The sequence below is a fragment of the Scyliorhinus torazame genome, chromosome 14 (genome assembly GCF_047496885.1).
Source record: "Scyliorhinus torazame isolate Kashiwa2021f chromosome 14, sScyTor2.1, whole genome shotgun sequence".
In the NCBI taxonomy this organism is placed as follows: Eukaryota; Metazoa; Chordata; class Chondrichthyes; order Carcharhiniformes; family Scyliorhinidae; genus Scyliorhinus; species Scyliorhinus torazame.
Genome location: NC_092720.1, coordinates 43,744,235 through 43,769,723, shown reverse-complemented (window position 1 = coordinate 43,769,723; position 25,489 = coordinate 43,744,235). Strand labels below are relative to the sequence as shown.

The 25,489-nt window shown below is 44.9% G+C and overlaps 1 protein-coding gene across 26 annotated transcripts in view; it reads right to left on the bottom strand.

The window, feature by feature from the left end:
• The window catches only part of LOC140389677 (disks large homolog 1), a 486,438-nt gene that overhangs the window by 187,131 nt on the left and 273,818 nt on the right, over positions 1-25,489 (bottom strand). For all 26 annotated transcript variants that reach the window (XM_072474027.1, XM_072474028.1, XM_072474029.1 and 23 more), the window contains 5 exons: positions 21,167-21,217; positions 14,684-14,808; positions 8,045-8,214; positions 4,230-4,366; positions 45-189 (listed from right to left, as the gene is read on the bottom strand). In XM_072474027.1, coding sequence (XP_072330128.1) covers positions 45-189; positions 4,230-4,366; positions 8,045-8,214; positions 14,684-14,808; positions 21,167-21,217 — 628 coding nt within the window. The remainder of the gene's footprint in view (positions 1-44; positions 190-4,229; positions 4,367-8,044; positions 8,215-14,683; positions 14,809-21,166; positions 21,218-25,489) is intronic.

The window sequence follows — 25,489 nt, the reverse complement described above, 5'->3', positions numbered from 1 at the left end:
ACAATTAATCTGAACTCAGTAAAGCAGATGAAAGAGGGACTTACAATTGGTGATGTCTGGAGGTGCATACCCATCATTCATATACATGCTGGTGGGCTTTGCAACCTTCAAATAGACAACTTCTGCTGTGTTTTTCAAAGCTGTCACTGCATCTTCATGGCTAACTTCATCTAGACTGGCTGTATTGACCTGAAATTCACAAAAATATTATTTTGTTATATATTTGATCTCAGGATGGGAGTACAAGGACAACATGTATTGCCCATCCTTCCCAAATGACTATGTATCTTGCAGTGTAGCTGTACCTGCCTAGAAATAACAAGTACAAAATCTGTAAATCCACAGGAAGATTGGCATCTGCAGTATCTCATGATATTGAAGCTTTCACATGCAGAAAGTGTAGTTATAAACACTTGATAGAAAAAAAAAACAGTTCAATGACATTATGTCAGTTAAATGGAAGTTAGCTAACATGAGTAATTAATAGCATACTTGCTATTAATGCAGAACAAATCCATGCCAACTCAATCAGCTCAACATTATAATCAGGAAATAAATGTAACATTCAATCTGCTGTCTTATTAGAAGACCAAGGAAGATGATTAACAGAAATGAAAAGATCTGAACATACACAAGTACAGATGACAGGGGCGGGGGCGAGAGGGGGGCGGGGGGGGTGGGGTCGGGGGCGAGAGGGGGCGGGGGGCGGGGTCGAGAGGTGGGCGAGAGCGAGAGGGGGCGGGGGTGAGAGGGGGCGGGGGCGAGGGGGGGCGGGGGCGAGGGGGGGCGGGGGCAGGAGGGGGGGCGGGGGCGAGGGGGGGCGGGGCGAGAGGGGGCGGGGCGAGGCGGGGGCGGGGGCGAGGGCGAGGGGGGGCGGGAAGAGGGGGGGTGGGGGTCGAGGGGGCCGAGGGGGGGGTGGGGGTCGAGGGGGCCGAGGGGGGGGCGGGGGTCGAGGGGGCCGAGGGGGGGGCGGGGGTCGAGGGGGCCGAGGGGGGGGCGGGGGTCGAGGGGGCCGAGGGGGGGGCGGGGGTCGAGGGGGCCGAGGGGGGGGCGGGGGTCGAGGGGGCCGAGGGGGGGGCGGGGGTCGAGGGGGCCGAGGGGGGGCGGGGGCCGAGGGGGGGTGGGGGCGCGCGCGACGAAGGGGGCGCGCGCGACGAAGGGGGCGCGCGCGACGAAGGGGGCGCGCGCGACGAAGGGGGCGCGCGCGACGAAGGGGGCGCGCGCGAGGAAGGGGGCGCGCGCGAGGAAGGGGGCGCGCGCGAGGAAGGGGGCGCGCGCGAGGAAGGGGGCGCGCGCGAGGAAGGGGGCGCGCGCGAGGAAGGGGGCGCGCGCGAGGAAGGGGGCGCGCGCGAGGAAGGGGGCGCGCGCGAGGAAGGGGGCGCGCGCGAGGAAGGGGGCGCGCGCGAGGAAGGGGGCGCGCGCGAGGAAGGGGGCGCGCGCGAGGAAGGGGGCGCGCGCGAGGAAGGGGGCGCGCGCGAGGAAGGAAGGGGGCGCGCGCGAGGGAGGAAGGGGGCGCGCGCGAGGGAGGAAGGGGGCGCGCGCGAGGGAGGAAGGGGGCGCGCGCGAGGGAGGAAGGGGGCGCGCGCGAGGGAGGAAGGGGGCGCGCGCGAGGGAGGAAGGGGGCGCGCGCGAGGGAGGAAGGGGGCGCGCGCGAGGGAGGAAGGGGGCGCGCGCGAGGGAGAAAGGGGGCGCACGCGAGAGAGAAAGGGGGCGCGCGCGAGAAAGGGGGCGCGCGCGAGAGAGAAAGGGGGCGCGCGCGCGAGAGAAAGGGGGCGCGCGCGCGAGAGAAAGGGGGCGCGCGCGCGAGAGAAAGGGGGCGCGCGCGCGAGAGAAAGGGGGCGCGCGCGCGAGAGAAAGGGGGCGCGCGCGCGAGAGAAAGGGGGCGCGCGCGCGAGAGAAAGGGGGCGCGCGCGCGAGAGAAAGGGGGCGCGCGCGCGAGAGAAAGGGGGCGCGCGCGAGAGAGAAAGGGGGCGCGCGCGCGAGAGAAAGGGGGCGCGCGCGCAAGAGAGAAAGGGGGCGCGCGCGCAAGAGAGAAAGGGGGCGCGCGTGCAAGAGAGAAAGGGGGCGCGCGCGCAAGAGAGAAAGGGGGCGCGCGCAAGAGAGAAAGGGGGCGCGCGCAAGAGAGAAAGGGGGCGCGCGCAAGAGAGAAAGGGGGCGCGCGCAAGAGAGAAAGGGGGCGCGCGCAAGAGAGAAAGGGGGCGCGCGCAAGAGAGAAAGGGGGCGCGCGCAAGAGAGAAAGGGGGCGCGCGCAAGAGAGAAAGGGGGCGCGCGCAAGAGAGAAAGGGGGCGCGCGCAAGAGAGAAAGGGGGCGCGCGCAAGAGAGAAAGGGGGCGCGCGCAAGAGAGAAAGGGGGCGCGCGCAAGAGAGAAAGGGGGCGCGCGCAAGAGAGAAAGGGGGCGCGCGCAAGAGAGAAAGGGGGCGCGCGCAAGAGAGAAAGGGGGCGCGCGCAAGAGAGAAAGGGGGCGCGCGCAAGAGAGAAAGGGGGCGCGCGCAAGAGAGAAAGGGGGCGCGCGCAAGAGAGAAAGGGGGCGCGCGCAAGAGAGAAAGGGGGCGCGCGCAAGAGAGAAAGGGGGCGCGCGCAAGAGAGAAAGGGGGCGCGCGCGAGAGAGAGAGAGGGGGGCGCGCGCGCGAGAGAGAGAGAGAGGGGGCGCGCGCGAGAGAGAGAGGGCGCAAGAGAGAGCGGGAGCGCGCAAGAGAGCGCAGGGGAGCACGCGAGAGAGAGAGCAGGGGCGCGCGCGAGAGAGAGCGGGAGCGCGCGAGAGAGAGCGGGAGCGCGCGAGAGAGAGCGGGAGCGCGCGAGAGAGAGCGGGAGCGCGCGAGAGAGAGCGGGGGCGCACGCGAGAGAGCGGGGGCGTGCGTGCGAGAGAGCGGGGGCGCGCGCGCGAGAGAGAGCGGGGGCGCGCGCGCGAGAGAGCGGGGGCGCGCGCGAGTGAGCAGGGGCGCGCGCGAGAGAGCGGGGGCGCGCGCGAGAGAGCGGGGGCGCGCGCGAGAGAGCGGGGGCGCGCGCGAGAGAGCGGGGGCGCGCGCGAGAGAGCGGGGGCGCGCGCGAGAGAGAGAAAGCGGGGGCACACGTGAGACAGAGAGCGAGGGCGCGCGCGAGACAGAGAGCAGGGGCGCGAGAGGGGGGCGCGAGGGGGAAGGGGCGCGCGAGAGTGAGAGGGTGCGCGAGCGAGAGTGCGAGAGAGACAGAGCGCGTGTGAGAGAAAGAGAGAGAGAGAGAGAGAGGGGTGTGAGAGAGAGAGAGAGAGAGAGAGAGCACATATGTAGCTCAATAATTCCTTTTTGGACTGGCAATCAGATATCTCCACCATTCCCAACGCCACTTTGCAAGTCAACCCACTCATTGTTGCACAGGATTTATGTTGACATGTTCAGCATTGAATTCATATGCCTGCAAAGTTACAAAAGGTTAGCTGGGACAATGGACATTCCACAAGGAATTTTCAGGTTTCAGAAATGTTCCGTTTGGGAAAGGAAACGTCACTAAAACCATTTTTGTCATCACCTTCACAAATACTTCCCATCATATTGGTGAGCTTTCATAGGTTTAGCAAAAAATTCTTGCAAAACTAATTATATCCTTGGAAATTGTGGTGTCAACATTTGGGAGGTGCGAGTACTGTTGTTTCCAATCGGCTACTAGTGATGATTATAGAAATCAAATTTCATGAGGGGGAGCTCTACCTCCGTAATGGGAATTCTCAGAAGAACCAGATCAATCCAGTAAAAATCAGCATTATTATTGCTTAGTCTTTCTTGGCAAGTCCTTAGCTGACAGCTGGAAATAAATGGGCCAATTATACAATGAGGTTCATATAACACATTGGAAAAAATGCACTGAAACATCATCGCATAATTTAAGTAACCTGAAGTAGTAAATTGAATGGTCAGAATCCTCATAAATTAGAGGTCTATGCATCTTGCCAGAATAACTGGCTACCATATTTTCCCTCACTACAGTCTGTTGGAAATGACTGCAATGCTATAAATCTCTAAGTAGCAATGACCAAATGAATCTTGCTCAATAAAGGTACTCAATGTGATGCACTGAAATCTTAACCTTTCAACTAAAATTCCTCTCTAAAAATTGATTATCGTTATCCTGATATGTGGTTTACAAAATACTGAGGTGCAAGAGTATAATCCATGGACTGCTTACATTTAGTCCAGCGCACCAAATTCTGCAACAAAGACTGGTTAACCTGTTGGCAGGAGCACTTGGAACTTACCGCCAGAATCTTGTCTCCTATCTGTAGCCGTCCATCTTTGTGCGCTGCTCCTCCTTCAATGATCTTTGTTACATAGATGCTGTTATCGCCTGGAATGTGTTGGTTTCCAACACCTCCAGCTATACTGAACCCAAGACCTTTTATTTGTAGGAGAAGGAGGCAAAACAACAACAACATTAATAAAGTCAGGGTACAATTTGAATTTCATTTCAACTAAAACACTTGATAAGGTTGTAGGGATGGGTGACAGGGCATTGTGCAGAAATCTATTCCTCACACAGAACCACAGGGCGTGTGTCAAATATGTCAATCGATCATGACATACAACTCTGATTTTCAATATTGCATTAATTCAATGATCCGTCAATGTAATAAATTTACAGAGGAGTAACATAGAAAATAGGAGCAGAAGGCCATTCAGCCCTTCCAGTCCGCTCCGCCATTATGATCATGGCTGATCATCCAACTCAATAGCCGCTTTCCCCCATTGATAGAAACCAATGGACTTGCAAATATGAATCATCTACTCCTCAGCTTTATATTTTACTTTCAATGACACTTATTCCACATTCTAAATTTCTGTGAAATGCACAGCATGCTCTCATATCTTAGTTAGGGAGACAAGTGTCACCTGATGAGGTATGCTGGTATTCCAACAAAATGCTTTCTGTAAAAGCCAGCATTCCAGGTCCAGCAATCTGTAAAATCCAAGCGCAATTGTGTCAACTCAGGATTTTATTGGGAAACAGTACAGGGAGCTAAAAGGGAATATGCTATTCCCAACTGAATGGAATCAAGAAAATCAGCGTCAGAAATAAAAAAGCTGTTAGGAAAAACAAATTAATCCATTTGTGAACAATATCTGAAGTCAAAATCCAGATATAAAGGATATGGAATGCAAATCAAAATATAAACATTACTTCTGCTATTTCTTTTTAAGAGCACCCAATTCTTTTTTTTCCTCAATTAAGGGTCAATTTAGTGTGGACAATCCATCTACCCTGCACATCTTTGGGTTGTGGGGGTGAGACCCACGCAGACACGGGGAGAATGTGCAACCTCCACACGGACAGTGACCCGGGCCAGGATCTAACCCGGGTCCTTGGAGCCATGAGGCAGCAGTGCTAACCACTGCGCAGCCCTACTGCTATTTCTTGATGTACATGAAAACAGATTTGTTTCGTACAAGTTGAACAATTCTAAATCACACACTTCAGCTCAGATTAATTTCTTAATAGTGACAAGACCTTTAGCTACATCAGTGAATCACAAGTCATTCCCTTGTTCACTGATCAATGCCAGAAAGCATCTGCCCAATTTTGATGCCAGTTACAGAACAGATAACAGAACTCGCCACAGCAAGGGCATCTGAATCTAATAATGCAAATTTAAACTGCTCACCTGGAGTGTAACTGGCAAATAATTATTCCAATAAGCTTGATTGTGTTACAAGGACAGAGAAAGTATGGAACCAGAAAATCTAGCTGGCTGGTTCCAAAGCTAACTCTCATTTAATTCTTTCCACAAAGTCTGTCCAATTCTTCCTTAATTATAGAATCATATCATTTACAATGCAGGAGGCCGCCATTTGGCCCATCGAGTCTGCACTGGCCCTTGGAAAGGGCACCCTATCGAAGTCCACACCTCCACCCTATCACCGGAACCCAGTAACCCCACCGAACCTTTTTTGGACACTCAGGGCAATTTAGCATGGCCAATCCACCTAATCTGCACATCTTTGGACTGTGGGAGGAAACCAGAGCAACCCACGCAGACACAGGGAGAACGTGCAGACTCCGCACAGCCAGTGACCTAAGCCAGGGACCTTGGAGCTGTGAAGCAACTGTGTTAACCACTGTGCTACCGTGCCGTCCTTAAATATTTGCTCACTACCTGCCTCCAATGTGGACTGTCTATTTTACACATTTACCACCTTTCGCATAAAGTAGCTATTTGTAAATCTGAAGCAGTCCGAGAAATGTATATCCAAATTTGCAGTGGCACTATGTTAGGAGACACAGTAAGCTCTGCATGGGAGGAGGAAGTTAAAGGGTCAAGCTAAATAACAGCTAATGCAAATCAAGTGAGAAGCTGTCTACTTTAGTTCTGAAAAAGTGGAATAAAATTATTTTCTAAATGGTAAGAAAAGCATAGCGATTTGGGTGTTTCATGTGCATTAAAAGTTGGTGCACACGTACATACAGGTTAATAGAATGGTGGCCATTAGCTCAAGAAAGCTCGAATGGAAAAATGAGGACGTGATGTTGCACTTGTACAGAGCCTTTGCGAAGACCGCGTCTGGAATGGAGTCCCAGGAAGAAGTATTAACTATAGAAGAGCGGGTGGTGAAGATAAATGAGAAGCGGAGTTGGGAATGGAGATCAATTGGGGAGTATGGAGTGAGGCACTGCGAAGGGTAAACGGGACCTCGTCTTGTGCAAGGAAGAGCCTGATACAGTTTAAGGTCGTGCACAGGGTGCATATGACTCAGGTGAGAATGAGTGGGTTCTTTCAGGGGGTAGCAAATGAGTGTGAGAGGTGTGGGCGAGGGCCAGCGAATCACGCGCACATGTTTTGGGGTGGCGAAAAATTAGATTCTGGGCGGGAGTGTTTGTGGTCTTAGCCAGGATAGTGGAGGAGGAGGAGGACCCGGACCCTCTGGTGGTGATATTTGGGATTTCAGAGAAGCCGGAGCTCATGGAAAGGACGAAGGTCGATGTCGTGGCCTTCGCCTCTCTGATTTTGCGGCGGCAAATTTTGCTGGAGTGGCGGTCGGCATCGCCACTGGGGTAGCAGCATGGTTGGGTGATCTGTATGACTTCCTGCGGTTGGAGAAGTTTAAAGTATGAGTTAAGGGGCTCAGCGGGGGAGTTTGAGAAAAGGTGGGGGGCGTTTGTGACTGTGTTTGAGGAGCTATTCATCACAGGGGTGTGGGTGATGGGGAGAGGGTGGGGGTGAAAAAGGGTAAAAATCTGTACAGACAGTATAGTTGATTGTCAGGAAGTATGTTTCCTGGGGTGTTTACTTGCTGTAACCTGCGTTGATACAAGTTTGTAACAAAATAAGTTTACAAAACAAAGAGACCATCAGACTCCATAAGGGGCGAATAGCTGGTCAAACAAATGTTGATTGTGTGTCTGTGTGTGCGTGCCTGTGCGTGTGCACGCGTGTACCTGTGTGTGCACGCGCGCGTGTGCGTGCACACGCATCATGTCTCAGCACTAGCGCAACTTAAGAAGGGACATCGGAACACTGTCAGCGATAACTTGCAAACCCCCAGGAGCAACGATTGCAGAGGAGTCCTGGGCTCGGAGCTCAGAGAAGAAGATATCCACACCAAGTGATCGTACCTTGGTCAGCCTCCTTCACTAATACAGTAGTGAGTCAGAGTCATCTCGGTACTATATTCCCATAAATCGCAATTAAGTTAGCTCTTCTGAATAAAGTAGCTGCACTAAATTCAGGTGACTTTCTTGTGTCTGTCTAAGACGATCGAGCAAGGTCTCGGTCAACACTATGCTTCTGATCTAAACTGGAGCCCGTTTCAGAATTCATGGTAATCTCAAAGATCCCAGCTCTGGATCACTGTCCGTGTGGAGTTTGCACATTCTCCCAGTGTTTGCGTGGGTTTCGCCCCCACAAAACCAAAGATGGGCAGGGTAGGTGGATTGGCCACGCTAAATTGCCCCTTAATTGGAAAAATGAATTGGGAACTCTAAATTTATTTTAAAAAACAATGACAATCTTTCAAACTAACATTTGCAATCTATGAAACGTGTGCAAAAACATTTTTTTGTACCTGATGTAGAACCTACCTTTCGGCCCTTTAACAAGTTTTATTTCTAAGATCTTTTCTGTGATTGGTTTCCTTCGCCGCACGTATAATCGCACAATCGATCCAGCCTCTTTTAAGGCTTCTACTGCTTTGCTATGAGTTACGTCCCTCACATCTACGTCATTTACCCGAAGAATGCAGTCGTTAACCCTAGAATAAAAAAGATTTGATATCCAAATCATCTTCAAGCCGGACAGCCTTTGTAAGGAAAATCAATTTAGTGCCAAAATGTAAAGAAACATTTAATGAAACCGTCTCTGAAAAAAAAAAATCTCATGTCAGTCTTATATTATGATTTTGCACATGCAACTTATTTTCATGACTGAATTTAATTCCTGCCTCCAATAGCCTTGCTATTTTATTCTTCCTTGTCCCGTGCATCAGTGCTGGGTGCTATCGTTTTACAAGTTGTTTGCCTCAATTTTTTGTTTGAAGGTTCTCTTTTTAAATGGATTAATTTTCATGGGTCCTCCATCTAAATTAAAAAGTGAAAATGCTGCATTTACAGTGACATAGTAATGTTTTTAAGAAAACGGGTATTTACTTGGATATCAGTAAGACATATTGCTGCACCAGATATTTGTCCGCAGTGTGAGATTTAACAAAATTCATAAATCATTCTACATTAAAGCCAGTGTTTCTTGTTTTACAGAGAGTAAGTAAACAAAATTGCAGAATGTCGACCCCCAAAATACACTCGAAAATCCCATGTCATTAAAAATAGAATTTGATTTAGTGAAGTGTGGTAAAGCAATGGCACAGTAGAGCACTGGGAAACTGGCTGGAGGATGGTTAGAGACTAGTTTGACAGCTTTGTGCCAATTTGAGTAACAATGCACCAATGCAAGAGGCTGCAGGCTCTTAATCTATTTGTCATATCATCCTACGTGAACCTTTTAGCCAAAAAGCTCAGTGTCTTGAGCAGAGGCAGGAGGACTGGAGTGACGACATGGTGGCATGATGAGAAAAAAGCTTTGACAACCGCACCCACCCATAAATCCGACTCTGCTTCATAAGCACTTTGACACTATTTTATGGACCACTCTGGAAAGTCCCTACAGAACCCCAGTGGTCTGTGAATGCCAGGCTTTGTTTTTTTGCTTTGTTTATTTTATTCTATTCTCTGCTGAACACAGTGCAGGGGCGAGCAGGTGAGCTGAAAATAAATAAGTTGTGAGGAAGAATGGGAGGTGTGCAAAAAGGGAGAAAACAGAATGAAGAACTAGCACAGCATCTGAATATCATATATTGATGGACCCAGAGATACTGGAGCAACTGTTGAAGTTTTACAGATTATTCATGGGGAGCGGTCATCATTTTTCAGGATATCTTTCAGCCAGTTTTGATTGCTTTCACCTTGCAATAATCTCTCAAACAACACAAGTCTGGTGCTGGACTTTTATGACTGTTACCTACCTTGGAGACCATGCATGGGAGATTCATAGAGGTGAATAAAATCAATTTGAGGGGAAATTTTGTGTTAATATTTTAGAGGTAATGCTTGGAAAATTGCTGTTGTGAAGTTAACTAAACTGCTGGGCTTTAGAGATTGCCAGAACACCTAGAAGAAAATTACACTTCAGAAGGATACCCATATTTGGTTGAGTCAGGATAAGAGATAGAGCCAGAAAACAGTTGGTGGGCTTACTTAGCTGGAGAAATGGACACGTAATGTCTACACTCTTCGCAAAGAACTGCAGCCCACGAGATATTTTGTTTTGGGAGTTAGAACTAAATTTATTCAAAAGCATTCAATTAATCCCTAAAGGCTGCACCATCATGAATGGCTTAGATAGGGTGGACGTTGGGAAGTTGTTTCCATTAGCAGGGGAGACTAGGACCCGGGGGCACAGCCTTAGAATAAAAGGGAGTCACTTTAGAACAGAGATGAGGAGAAATTTCTTCAGCCAGAGAGTGGTGGGTCTGTGGAATTCATTGCCACAGAGAGCGGTGGAGGCCGGGACGTTGAGTGACTTTAAGACAGAAGTTGATAAATTCTTGATTTCGAGGAATTAAGGGGTATGGAGAGAGAGCGGGTAAATGGAGTTGAAATCAGCCATGGTTGAATGGTGGAGTGGACTCGATGGGCTGAATGGCCTTACTTCTTCTCCTATGTCTTATGGTCTTATCATTGTGATGGGTGGAGATAAGGCGGGTACCCGGATTGTAATTTATCGGAGTGTTCCATATCGAAAATTTGCAGTTGTTAGCAGACTCCAGACAGTTAAGAGTTTGGAGAAGTCCCGAGAGCCGCTAGGTGCAGTTAGAACTCAGGAGAAGTCCTGGGAGTGAGGTGGCAGCGGAAGGTTGCTTGTTTGTGCTGGAATCAGTTCGGGTTCGAGAGAATCCCAGAGAACCAATTTTAGCTCAGTTCAGATGGGAGCCTGGAGTTCAGAGAAATCCAGGGGCAGTGCTACCTTAACAAAGCTTGCAGCCTGCAAGAGACCTGGAAGTGTGCCATATTAGAAGCAGAAGTGCAACTTGGGAATCCCATGGAAAGTAGTCTCAAGCGGAGAGATTGAGATAGTCCAAGTCAGAGATACTTTTGAGGGAATTCAGAGGTTAGATCTTTGAAAGTGGAGAGTTAAAATCCCTCGTGAAGGAGATGGAGTTGTAATGAAATTTTATGACTCTCAATAATCACTGATATCTGGGTGGGTTTCTGGAAAATCCATGGGATCGGTCTTGATCGCAACTGCCATTTAATGTGAAGTGTGGTGTGTTCAACCAAAGTGTGCCTGTTAATTTATATTTGCATCATGTTAATTCGGTTTGTCACAATATGAAATAGATTTTATAAATTTGCAATCTTTAACTTTGTAAAGTTTATTTGTTTAAAACTGTGGAATATTGTGGTTTTATTCTACTAGTGGGTAACTGGGATTTCAAACTTTGCCTACTTTTAAAAAAAATTACTGGTCCCTAACCAGATAACAGAACGTGTTAACTTGATTTTTTAAAAACTGAAGTTTCAAGGAGAGAAACTGGTCTTCGCCATTCATGAAAAATGGACTAATACCAAAATAGCAGCCTGTTTTTACAACATGCCCAATTTTCTTTTCCATTGACTACTGTTGGAAGATCAATTTAACCCAGAGTCCTGTCGATATATGGAGATTCCAATGTCCTCAAGTGCTGCTAAACTCTGCATGTAAGCTTCTACATAGCACTTCAAATGACTACATTGCTTGGATTATGAGCAGTTTTATCACTGGTATTCTACACAGAATTTCTGTATCAATATATTTCCTTACACCATTATTAAATTTCAAACTTTGATGAATGCCAATGCTAAAAGCCATTTTAAGTACACCATATAAAAATATAATACAGTTAATAGCAATGATAGATTCCACCATTAATGTCAAATAGATAACAGCAGAATAACTCTAAAGTGAGTAAAACTAAGCAGATTGTCGCGGTCCTTCCATCTTGCTCATTTGTAAACTCTAACATCCATGGCAGTACAATGCAAAATTATGAATATAATAAGCTTAATACTGACATTTGTCTTTGAGTTACTTAAGGATGAAGCAGAACTAACTGGGTTAAGATGTGCCAGATATAAAGCTGAGAAATCATTTCTATAGGAGAGATGAGGAAACATTATGAGCATTTTATGCAGAAATGCACAAACTTTGCTTTTTATTGGAGTGATCACATATTGCAGCCACTGTAAATTTTCTCAGGCAGGGCTATGAACCTAAGCCACGTGATCCAAGAGACAACAATAATATTTTCTTAAAATAGGAGAGAAGGCGGCAAGGTGGCTTAGTGGTTAATACTGCTGCCTCACGGCGCCAAGGACCTGGGTTCGGTCCCAGCTCCGGGTTACTGTTCGTGGGGAATTTGCACATTCTCGCTTGTCTGCATGGGTCTCGCCCCCATAACCCAAACAGATGTGCAGGGTAGGTGGATTGGCCACGCTAAATTGCCCATTAATTGGGGAAAACAAAAGAATTGGATACTCTAAATTAATAACAAAAAATGGGAGACAATGTTAGGAAATGATTTTGGGTCAGTTTTGCATGAAGTTCAACAGTTGCCTTAAATCACCAGCAAATTAATCTAAAACATTCAGATTTTGTGATGGAAACACAATTGGTTCCAGATTTTGATCGATCCTGTGAGCAAGGAGTCCAGGCAAATTTAAGTAGTTTATCCTCTAAATCTTATGCAAATCCTCAATCAGATCACTCCTCAATCTCCTTGACTTAAAGGAACACAGCCCACCTTCATAAATTAACTCACAAAGATGGAATAGGATTCTGGTGAATCTGCACTGCACCCCTTTTTTCCTCAGGTGTAGTGCTGAGGACTGAGTCTGGTACTCCAGATGATATTTGAGCAAGACACTCATGTAATCTGAGCACAACTTCACCTCCAGCCACCCCCAACCAGCACAACCCACTCCCAACCAGCACAACCTCAGGATGGGGCCGGGGAGCAGGTTGTCAGCAGAAATACAGGAGTCAGACTTTGGCTTGAACTGAGGAGCTAACCTCACAGCAGGTGATCATCACTCTACTGCCTTGTATATTCACCCGACGACATAGGCACAACACCCTGGAATGATGTTCGACAGGCCCTGGGAGGGTGGTAAAGGGTAGTCAGTGGGGGCGGGGGGTGGCGGAGGGTCAGGGAATGGAGGAAAAAGAGGAAGAGCGGAAATGATGAGAGGGAGGGGAATAGAGGTGGGGGTGAACCGGGCCAGAGGGGGGTGGAGAGAGAGAAGAGTGAAGGGCATGAGCTGATCGACAGAGCCTCGTTCTATGATGCGCGGGTCCTCCCCTGGCTTGTCCTCCAGCCCCTCCTGGTCTGGCTACTCCCCATCATCCAGAGGCCGCATGTCCTTCCTTCTCCAGCATGTCACCCGCTGCAGTGCCAGGCTGTGGAGGGCATAGCAGATCACCACAAAGCAGGAAGGCCTTGGAGGATGTAGTACATTGCACCACCGGAGCGGTCCAGGCATTGGAACCGCATTTTCAGCAGTCTAATGCACTGCCCAATGACAGCATGGGTGGCAGGATGGGCCTCGTTATATTGGATCTTCGCCTCTGTCTACAGCTTCCACAAAGGCATCATCAGCCTCCGGACCTCAGCGGGTATCCCTTATCCCACAAGAGCTAACCCATCATCCTGGGGTGGTTCTCAAAGACACTGGGGATCTCAAAGTTTCCCAGGACAACATGCTCCCAGGGAAGTTGGTCACACAATAGTTGAACATTCAGGGAGTGGAACCCCTTCCTGTTAATGAAGTGCACTTCCTGGTACCTCGGTGCATGCAAGGCGACAGGCGTGCCATCTATTACTCCCTGGACCTGGGGCATCCCAGAGATGGCAGAGAATCCTGCTACCTGGCATCTTGATGGGTATGTTCCAGCCCAAAGTTAATAGTCAGTTGCCTGGGCGTTCAGGGCATCCGTGAATTCATGGGTGGTGCCAAAAGAAAGCCTTCTTGCTTTTTGTACCTGTCCACCAAGTTTTTGTGATTTGCATACGTGGACAGCCAAATCCATTGGCTCCTCCAGAGTTTCTTTCTCACCATTTTGAAAATAATGCTTTTTTCAGTTATCTTCCATATAAAATTAAACAATCCAAAAATGCTTCACCATTGTTCCCTTTACGATAAGGTAAAGTTGTCATAGTCCCAGATGAACATAGGCTGCTTTCTCCTTTGAGGTGGGGTGGTTTTACACGAGGATCACCACACCTCAGGTGAGGGGGCAAGGTTGTAAAGGCGGAGCATTCATGAATAACCTCAGCCAGTACGAGAATTGAACTGGTGGTGCTGGCCTTGCTCTGCACCAGAAACCAACCCATTGAGCTAAGCCGGCCCCGGTTCCCTTTAAGAGCCTACTGGCTCCACAATGTCTCCAAATGTTACTGATGTGTCAATCACACAAAGATGTGTTCTGATGTATAGTGCAACTTACTTGACCGGAGTATTCATTTCAAGAATGAACAGCAATTCCACATTCCTGCCTCAAAAATGGCACACAGCTTTGACTTTGAGAAACAGCACAAATTCAAACTTCCAATGAGCAACACTACATGCACACAATCATCCCTCTGACACCACTCGCAGTAAGTCAGACAGCAGGTTGTTTTATACGGATGGAAGTGCTACATTCAGGCAATGCCCAAAAGCTTAATAGGCTTATTACTTTATTGAGGCCACAAAGCAAGCTTCTGCTCAATTCGAGTTTAATTACAGTTAAGACTGCTAGTAAATACCGAAGATAAAATAAGATTGGGGAGGCAATTTTCAATCATGGGCTGCAGAAATTCAGACTCTTGTCCCAAGATGCATTTTACTAATTGAGTTTTGTAAATTCCAAATAACTGGGGGGGGTTATGCATTTCTTGCTTTTGGTTATCTTGAAATTATTCACAACCTCAATGATGACTTTCCTTTAATAATGAACTAATTCTAATGGCTACATTTACAGCTTCATTCATGGTTAAAATCTGAACCCCTCTCAGAAAGTCAAAGACACATCTCAACAGCACCTTCTGTGAAGATAAGACCCATCAAACATTGTGTAGCAGACATGACAGAATCAATCTTTGTTTTATGTAGGAAAGCAAAAGGCAATGGATTAATAGTTGGACTTACCGCAGTCTTCCATCCTGTGCAGCTGCACCTCCTGCAATGATTTTAGTGATGAATATGCTGGGATCATCACCAATGTGCGGATTATCTGTGCCACCTGCAATGCTGAAGCCGAGGCCAGAATTTCCCTATGTGTAAGTGCACAAATAGAAAATCAGGCATAAAACTCATTTATTGAAAAGAGAAAATAAGTCATTATGAAAATGCTTTAGTGGGAATCAGTGAAGGCTGCATTTTTGTTGGCAGCAGGGTATTCGCCAACAAGGTACCTTATATTTTCGTTTCACCTTTTTATGGCGTTAACTGAGAATTCGTAACAAAATATTAAAAGGATAGCACCAAATCAGAAGCTCTGGTGAAACATTTTGGTGCACTAAAGCACTCCTTGGCAGACAGTAAAATGTGGCTTCACAATCCCCATTGAGAACCTGATCTTAACATAGCCATTAGCAGAGGTAAAGACACAAAACGTGGGAAAAACTCAGCAGGTCTGGCAGCATCTGTGGAGGGAGAAAGAGTTAACATTTTGCATCCATATGACTCCTCCTCATTCCTTTAGCAGAGGTCAGGTGCTTCCCAAAAAGGAAAAAGACTACTTATAACATTGATTGTTGACAAAAAGTTGTGTTACAGGTTTGGAAAGAGGTCACTTGTATTCATATCCCCCCACTGCCCATCACCCAAGTAATTTAATAAATTTGAGTCATGGATCAGCAAGTTTTGGTTATGCCCAAGACGACATTTTTGGAAGGTTGAACCTTCGAAAATTAATGTTAAAAAAACAATGTTAATTTGAAAAAAATGTATCACCTTTTTTCTATTTTCCTGATGCTGCATAAAAAAAACACAACTTTTTGAATTCATGCTCTTTTCCAATTTGACAGAGCTTCACTTAAAAACAATCATGCACTGTCAAGAAAAGGCAAGTTGCTCGCACATTCATTTACCTGTCCAATATTTGAATTTATTAAATAATTTTTAAAAGTCTCTTTACCCCCCCCAAAATCTTTTTGTTGCTGGTTATTACATGTGCAATCGTTGACAGAGACTACAGGCTTCACCAGTACACTCAAGTGAGCTGTGGATTGCTCCTTTGAGTATTAATTTCTCACCGGTGTCAATTCCCCTGCAATACATGCCAGAGACGAGTTTAAGAAATTGGAGCTGGAATAGGCCATTAGAGGTCATTGCTGCTCTGGTAAACATATATCCCAAATCTTAATCTAAATATCTGACATAAAAACTGCTGTTGAATTATTGGGATGTTATTGAAAATATTTAATTCAAATTGATGGCCATCTTTTATGAGTTCTCAATTGTCCAAAAGTGAGGATAACAATTTTAGTCTCAATATTGGTCATTTTATATTCAAATCTCATTTGCTACGTTCACTGGCTAAGTCCACATGCAGTCACCCTACAATCCATTCAGAAGTAAAATATACACTCTTCCAGGGGTAACATCAGCAGATTCTGCTGCTCATTAATCCTAACCACTGTGCTCACACACGAAAGGGCGGAAATAAATTGATTCTCCAACTCGTGAAGGAGTAAGGGACATTGAGGAATGAGATGTTATTTCAGTTTTGTACACAAGCAAAATAAGCCCAAGTTGGGAGTGAAAGGTTTTCCTGTCCTTTAAGGTGAAGCGGTGTCATAACGTTGGCCACAGTTTTCTTATGCTACAAATACACTCACAAATCTGCTCTCTGCTACATCACTCAAACACGTGAATCACCAAACACTTCTTTTGACTATTGGCACACGTCAGGGAAGGAATTACACAAGAAAAATCAACAATGGCTTGTATTTATATTGTCCCTTTAACGTCCCTAGATACTGCCCAGAAATATCAACAATAAAACATGTCTGGGGAAGATGGCTTAGACCAAGAGATAGGTGCTAAGAGGAAGAAAAAGATGTTGAGAGGTTTACAAAGCAAACCCCAGAGCTTCGGGCCTATGCGGCTGAAGCCACAGCCACCAATGATAGAGCAATTAAAAAATGACTGAATTAGGCAATATTTCAGAGTTGTGGGGCCAGAAGGGATTGCAAAGTTGGGAGGGGCAAGGCCATATAGGGATTTGAAAACAAGAATGAGGATTTCAAAACCAACAAGTAGCTTATGAGGGAGCCATGTAAGCATGTGGGCAGCAGAGCTTTGAATAACCTAATATTTACAGAGGGAAGAATGTGAGGTGCCAGCCGGAACTGCATTGGGATAGTTGAGTCAAGTTGAGATATAACAAAGGCACAAAGGTTTCAGCAGATGAGCTGAGTTAGGGGCGGAGTTAGGTGATGCTCCAGAGGTGGAAATGGGTCTTTGCAGGCAGATAATATTCCCTTCATTTCTGAGATTTATCGTCCAAACAGATTTATTCTGACCAGTACTGCTCCCTACAGGCGAAGAGTGGACCACTTTATCTGATGTCAAAAGCATGCAACTTCCAACAGCAGACAGTAAATGACACATGAATGATCTAGTCACTGTTACCATCTTGGGTTCTATTGTGTGCCTTATACCCAAGATAGAAGCATTCCATCCATTTGAAGGAAACTTCAAGGATGAAGAGATCTTGTGGTTTCTAGTTTTAGTCACTCTTGTGGGACATTCCTCTAGGGGCAGAAAGAACACAGTTCTCAGCATATGCTGTTTGTGGACGGGGAAATAATGAAGCCTTTTTTCAGCTGGCAGCTTTTATTCTTCCACTAGCAACAGCACCATCATTTTTACAGCTCCCAACAGTTAAGAAGGATGGCTGATTTTGTGTTTATTTTGCTGAAAATTAAGCTGGTTTAGGTTTTGCAAATGCTCCATTGCAAATGTCTTAGTCTTCAAGGGAAACTCCCTCATGTTGGATACATTTGAATTACCATGCAGCAATTAGAAAGGAGGAAATAAATGGCATGTGTAGACTTCAGTTTCTCGGTTGCCATTAAGCTCATCAATAGACGATTTTGCTTTTGCTGAAGTATGCTGGACGTTTTGGGAATGGGAAGTTTTTAAAAAGTTGATAAATGTCAAACTATTTTGATTGGGACTGGCCTAAAAGATATTTAGATAGTGACAAGCATTCAGTTCAAAGAAATGTTGGCTTTATAATTTGTCAATTGAGCAATTTGCCAAGCAGGGTCCCTTCCCCCAAAGATTCACGGTCAAATACTACACACTGAAATGACTCTTGCTCAGGTAGGTTCTACGATTACCATGTGACTTTATGGTGTCGGGCAAGGATGATATTTGTGGACCTATTTCCTATCTGGCAACAGTTTACAATTACGACTGAATGACAATGTACCAGTCAACAGCATAGTTGGAACCCCAAGGCAATGGCCTCGTTCTCAGTCCCCACTGGATTTGATAAATGATTTCTTAATTTTCCAAGTGCTCTATCCACTTCAGCTTCACTCAAGGGAAAGAAATGATGATTACAAGGGAGAGCAACCATGTGGACTTAGCATGTTATAAAAGAGATAAACATGATCTGGATATTGCAAAATCTTCAAAGAAAAATGTAAACACAGATTTCCTTCATGTGAGACAACTATTCTACGGAGGATAAAAACAAGAGGGGCGGTTCAAAAATACAAACTTTATTAAATAATTATCACAGTTGTTTGGAATGCAGTTGGACACAAGATTTTCAAGCAAGCAACTGCAGAATAATTCAACAAATTTTCTAGTAACATAAATTAGTAATCCCCTTGCGCAAAGGTCACATGAAGCATACAGTGAAATTTGGCTCCCATATTATTCAGGCCCTGGTTGACCAAAAATGACCAATGTGAACTCAAGCCTACAATAGAAAACAGTCACGTTTGCATGAATCAAGTGCGAGTGACAGACCAAAATTCCCACTATATAGTACATTACAGCAATGGGAGGATTGATGAATTTCATAGTGCTTTTTAAATAATGGGAGACTTGATGAATTTCAGAGTTTTTAAATAAAAGTGAGGATATTTTTGTGACATCCTTTTCAGACATGTTTAGAATTTGCAAGCAAGCGGTTTGTTCTATAAATATTCAAACTGCAGATGAATTAACAGTTAGATCAAATTGGTTTACTGGCATATCACGTGGGCAGGTTGTCAGCTCTAGTACAGGTTGAATAATTCTCCCTAGACTCTAACATGCATTGTACCACTTGTGAAATAAAAGGTCAGACATGTAGCCTAATTTCAATGATCCTCCTCAATCGATCCCCTTGATGAGCAGGAACTAACCACATGGTGATTTGTAGCCATAAACCAGGCCAGGCTTTTTCCTGTTCATCGACATATCCTTTGCAGTGAAAACACAAATCCCTTTTTATCCCCCAATGTCTTTCTCAGAAAAATAAATTTTAATGATCATTTGGTTATGCATAACACATCACAGACGAAACTCAATTGCAAAGGGGCACAGTAGTTTTGAGAATTTGTTGCCATATTCCGGTGACTACAACTACAGCAGATTACCAAATGCTTGAAAATTGGAATATTTTCACATGCTTAAATGTGGTAGTCATATTGATAAATACAAATAATTTGAAATAAATGTGGAATATTTTAAAAGAAAGTGCTTTCTGCATGGTTCAGCATCGGAGCCATAAAACTCCCAGGTTTCAACATTTAATTTCTGGTTTGTCTCGAGTTTGTTGACTTCAATTGGGATGAGCGGGTGGCATGTGCCTGTGGGATTATGAGGTGGGAGGAGGAGAAAGGGGTGGAGGGGCCTGGAGAAACAAACCAGCCCCCCACCGCATGAGTGCCAGAAAACAGCAGGATCAGGATAACCTGGCACACTTGGTAATTCAATAACTGCTGATAATCACCACTAAAGGTTCATGTGACTGAGATGATGGAAGGTAATCATTGCCATCAAGCAAGGACCTATTTTTTGCTGGGAAGGTAGCGGATGAAATTGGAGGAAATCATTGGAAGTCATGGCTACGTTGGTGCAGATAGAATCGAATCGAGGTCATATAGGGGGTGTGGTCTGGGGGCATTAGTTCTCACTGAAAGTATTCGTCAAATCCAGTGGTTGATTCCACTTTGAAGATATGGAGACAATTTCAACATAATTTTAAACTGTGGTCAGTGTCGAAGCTGGCTCCCATCTGTGCAAGACAGCGAGATTAGATACCCCGTCCAGGGGGTGGGAAGTGAAGGGGCTGGAGAGTGTGAGCAATTTGTTCCAATAGAGGAGCGATTTGCCGGTCTAAAGGAATTGACAGAAACGCTTGGGCTCTCAGGTTTAAATTCATTCAGATATCCCCCAAGTTCGCAACTTTGTGAAATGGATTTTTTGACATTCCCCGTTTACCGACAACATCTCTAATGGAGAGGGTCCTTTTGCTCGCAGGGTCAGAGGAAAGGAGCACTTCCATTATTTATGGGTGGATTTTGTCGGATGATTCAGTGTCAGTGAAGGGGGCTAAGACTAGGTGGAGACGTTCGAGCCCATATCGGATGAGCAGGTGGAGTGAAGCCCTTCGTAGCGTGAACTCCACATTCTCGTGCGGGAGGCTTGGTTTGAACCAACTTTAAAAAAAATGTTTTAAAATTTTTTTTTTTTTTTTTTTTTAAAAAAAGAGTACCCAATTATTTTTTCCAATTAAGAGGCAATTTAGCGTGGCCAATCCACCTACATTGCACATCTTTGGTTGTGGGGGTGAAACCCACGCAGACACGGGGAGAATGTGCGAACTCCAAACGGACAGTGACCCAGAGCCGGGATTCGAACCTGGGTCCTCAGTGCCGTAGGCAGCAATGCTAACGACTATGCCACCGTGCCCCTTGATCCAACTTAAGGTAGTTTTTAAGGGTGTACCTGACCTCAAGTCCAGAATGAGTTGCTTCTTTTCAGGGGTGGAGGACAACGTGTAAGGAATGTTTAGGAGGTCCGGCTAACCATGCACACATGCTTTGGTTTTGTCGCAAGCTTGTGGGGTTTTGGGTCTCCTTCTTTAGCACCATGTCGGCGATTCTGAAGATTGAGCCTGAACCCTGTCCCTTAGTGGCCATATTTGGTGTGTCAGACTCGCTGGAGATGCAGACGTGCACGGGGCCGATACCCTTGCTGATTGCTCAGAGGAGAGTACAGCTGGGTGGAGGTCTCCATCTCCACCCAGTGCCTTGGTGTGGCTGGGGGAACTGATGGAGTTCTTATACGTCAAGAATACCGTGAGGGGAGCAATTGAGGGGTTTCTAGCCTTTATTGTTTATTTCAAGGGATTGGCCACCATTTGTTTTTTGATGGGGAGGGGGAAATAGGTTTTGGTAGGGTTGTGCTATTTTTCTGTTTTTTTTATGGTTGATGTATGTAAATTTGTTCATCTTTTCTATTTTGCATTTTATAAATCAAAAAAATGTTAATAAAATATATATATTTAAATAATTGCTAGTCACATGAAATGTATTTCGATTTGGTGCAAATTCAGGTGAATTTCTCAAGAATATAACTGGAGAATATTCAAGAGTACAAAAGAAATCACCATCTTACCCTTTCAAGTGTGATTTCTTCATATTCATAATCTGCATCTGTACCATTAACCTGTAAAAGAATCAAAGACAAGTAAAATGTCAATTTAGAAAACAGTAATTAGTCACATTGGATAAAACACTAAAAACACTTCACAATTTGAGGAAAGCTTTTGGATCCATTGGTCAGGAAATGTGATAAAATTGCACTGATTACTTCCACGGGTGTGGATTCACGTTCACAGCACACAAATTGAAACTTAGCAAACGGATTGCACTTCAAACCTGATATGACTGACTTTGCATCCTTGAACTTAATTATAAATACAGTATTTTGATGATTCCCATTGATCAATCTTTACCATTCGTTTCTATCCATGAATTACTCCTTTCTCTAGGCTTTCCTAATCTGCAAATCGGAATGAGGTACTTGTGCAACAGTATAACACTAAGACAACCAAATGGAAATCACAACAGCAAGTTTCACACCAATACGAATATGTTAGATTGTATGGCACCAAAAACCAATGTAGCCAAGTGACGAATTGCATTGTAACCCAATTGCTGTCGACTAGTTAAAAGCAGCTGGTGAAAAAAATATTGTACATTACTCCAGTAATACCCAATAACCACTTGGTAAATGTTAACTATGGTATGTCGAATATAATAGTTTTTAATGCTGGCTGTGCTGCAAATTGGATAAGCTATGTCCTTCCTTCACAGCAAGGAAATTTACACTTGCAGACTGCACAATTGGTTATGGGAAAGCACAGTGTTCAGGAATTTCACCGCCAAACGACAGAATCTAAGGACGTGAAAACCAAAAATGGAGTAATAAAATAAAAATATTTACTTCATGGGTTGGCTGGATTGATTACCAAACATTTTCATGGGTTGGCTGGATTGTTTACCAAACATGGATAAGCACAACAATTCCTCCTTTACTGCAGAGATTTCCAGAGTCGGTGGTGGGAGTGCTGCAGATCTACACTGACCAGGTGGAAACAGCATCTCACTCTATCTAATAATAATTTATTGTCAGAAGGCGGCTTACATTGGAATGAAGTTACTGTGAAAAGCCCCTAGTCGCCACATTCCGGCGCACGTTCGGCTACACAGAGGGAGAATTCAGAACGTCCAAATTACATAACAGCACGTCTTTCGGGACTTTGTGGGAGGAAACCGGAGCACCTGGAGGAAACCTACGCAGACACGGAGAACGTGCAGACTCTGCACAGACAGTGACCCAGCCGGGAATCAAATCTGGGACCCTGGAGCTGTGAAGCCACAGTGCTAACCACTGTGCTGCCAGTAGGATCATAATTTCATCAGTTGGCGGTAAAATGAAAATCTGGACTCTGAAAAGACTTTGAAGACAGACGCCAGTTGTGGACACTTGGCAGTTTCTGCTAGAATTATCCAATGGAGCTTGCGTAGGAATTCTCCCTCCCTGTCATATCGGCGTTTCCTGCTCTGACTGTCCTCGATCTGATCACCATAGAAGACTACAGAATGTACACCTATTTCCCAATAGGCCATAAAACAGGTTATTGGCCATTTTAGAAACGCGGAATATAACTTTGTAAAGAAACCGAATCATGGATTTACTGAAGAATTGCGTACAGGCACAAAGTTACAAAGCATCACTGAGAGTCACATTTAGCTAATGAATCAATAGTGATGTACTGTGTTTAGTTTTTCACTAAACTGGCTCTAGTGAGAACTACAGAACCACTTTAAATGAGTTCTTTCAGGTCTGAATTATTCAGCAGTACAAATTAACAATAGAATTAAGAAGCAACTTGGCCTGAGCTAATGGCAACTGACCCAAAATCCCAGTGTTGTGCACATTCAAGTCATTCAGAAATGATGGGAGAGCCTCACTTCAGCATCCAACTTGATATTTTCTGTATGGTGTACGGAACACAGTAAAGCACATCAAGACACTTGGTTTATTCAGCACTACTTTACAGTAGTCCCCTCGAAGAATCACAACAGCCAGCCGCTGCATTTTTAAAAGTACATTTGATTGATAGCCGAGATATTCATAACTCAATACCATTTAACCGTCATAACATTCTCAATGTTACAAGCACAATGTTGAAAATATGAAACTTTTTTTACTTTTTTCAGATGAAACACTTCTCACACACAGAAAGCATTCAGCAGCGCCTGCAATATCAGATGAGAGTAGGAATTTTGCAGATTTTTAAGAGAAGATAAATTGATTGCGATGTTGCTTTATACTCCTCTCCAAGCAAGGACGATGTCCATGCAATAAGATGTGAAGTGAGTTAGAAACAGATCTGTGTTCTCAGTAGAATGGGATACTTCAGACCGGGAATATGCAGCAAATTAACATATATCTCTTAAGTAGGTTTTTCAGTTATGTTGGAAGTAAAAGGAGAAATGGTGCTTTGTAGTTTAAAAAATAATCTGCCTACAAAAGTGATGTTTAGTCACTAATGCTTTTAATTTGTTACAGTAAAAAAAACATGAAATATTGCTGTGTAATCCTTTCAGCTATGAACTAGAAGTTCAAATTTCTTTTTCTAAAGTTAACTATCTAACACTTGAAAGTGAACCATGGAGAACTTGATCTAAATCTAAATTTAGTTTCCAGCTCTTTACGGTAAGGTCTTGTAAAATCACATTTTGCTGTCAATTATTGGCATTCAAACACTGCCTTGGCCGAAATATGCAGATATGGATACACGTGCTATAGTTTTTGAAGTAGATGAATTATGGAAATAATCCCCAAGACTTGGGTTGCAGTAACTAAAGGTTCTGTCACCAAATACGTGGTGGAAGAGGAAAAAGCAGAGTCTGAGGGTCTGATTATATGGGGACGGGTTACATGGCTTAAGATTGCACACGCAAATACTGCAAGACTTTGGAATCGCTTGTAGATGACTGCAAATAACTTACTGCATTGGGAAATGAGAAGCCATATATATATATATATATATATATATATATATATAGGCCAGTGAGGATAGAGAGAGCTGGCAAGTTGAACTTAGTACAGGACAGGATACTTCTGTCACAAGTTGAAATTTATTGATAATAGGAGGCAGGAGAGAAGATACTTTGGAGTAATTGAGTTTGGAGAAGAGGGTTCCGTTGTGAAAGAATTGTGACCTGGAGCGGTTGGCAATGCTAAGGAAGTCATAACAAGCACTTCCGGAGAGGAGTAAAATGTGAGGTTTAACAACCTGCTCTAAGTTTATCAAATCAACTAGAATGAGGGGGGTAGGGGACAGGAGGGAAAAGGGGAGAAGTCAGAGTAGTCTCAAATTTAGAGCGATGTTTGAATAAAGTCCTCGATTTTAATATCGTTGCAGCAGAATAGTGCTATAGATATTTCACAAAGAAAACGTAAACTTAATTGTAGTTTTTTTAATAATCAAATTTTCAATTTTGTGCAAAGATACATTAATTTTGATTTCAGATTATTACATTTCTTGCCCATCCCTAGCTGCTCAGAGTTGTCAAAGTGTTGCTTTTGAAAAATTTCAAAGTTCATGTGTGATTGCAGTACACAAGGGAAATAAAACGATTAAAAATCTATTGCCGTATTAGGGGCCGCACAGTGGTTAGCACTGCCACCTTACAGCGCCAGGGACCCGGGTTCAATTTCGGCCTCGGGTGACTGTCTGTGTGGAGCTTTCACTTTCTCCCTGTATATGTGTGGGTTTCCGCCGGGTGCTCCAGTTTCTTCCCACAGTTCAAAGATGTGCAGGTTAGGTGGATTTGCCATGCAAAATCATCCCTCAGTGTCCAGTGGTGTGCAGGTAAGGTAGAGTTACAGGGATGGAGGAGTGAGCCCAAGCATGGTGGTCTTTCAGAGGATTGGTTCAGACTCAATAGGCCGAATCACCTATAGGGATTCTACAAATATGTTGCAGTGTATGATTAATACCACTTTTGGAACAGCAGTTGGCACATTGTACAGTGATACATGGTAAATTATTACATTTGTTCTCCATTCCCTACCTACTGGGTGAAAATCTACATTTTTAGAAATTAATTCTGGCACGGTTGGCATTAATTGTCCATTTGTCTGTAGGTATCCTAAGGTAATGGTTGGTCTGCTTGAGTAAATATAATAGAACAAAACCAAATTTACTAGATACTCAAATTAAACCCATGGGTTGGTATTAAAAACTAAATTTCTTTTGCTGCTCTAAAAAGAAACCCTCGAGTTTAACAGGGGTGAAGAGTGAACTATCAGCTCATAATATCCACTATGTTAGGGATAGTTAGAGGGCAACTGATTAGGTTTAATGCTCAATTTTTAAAAATTCTTTCATGGTACTTGAATATCATTTGCAAGGACAGCAGT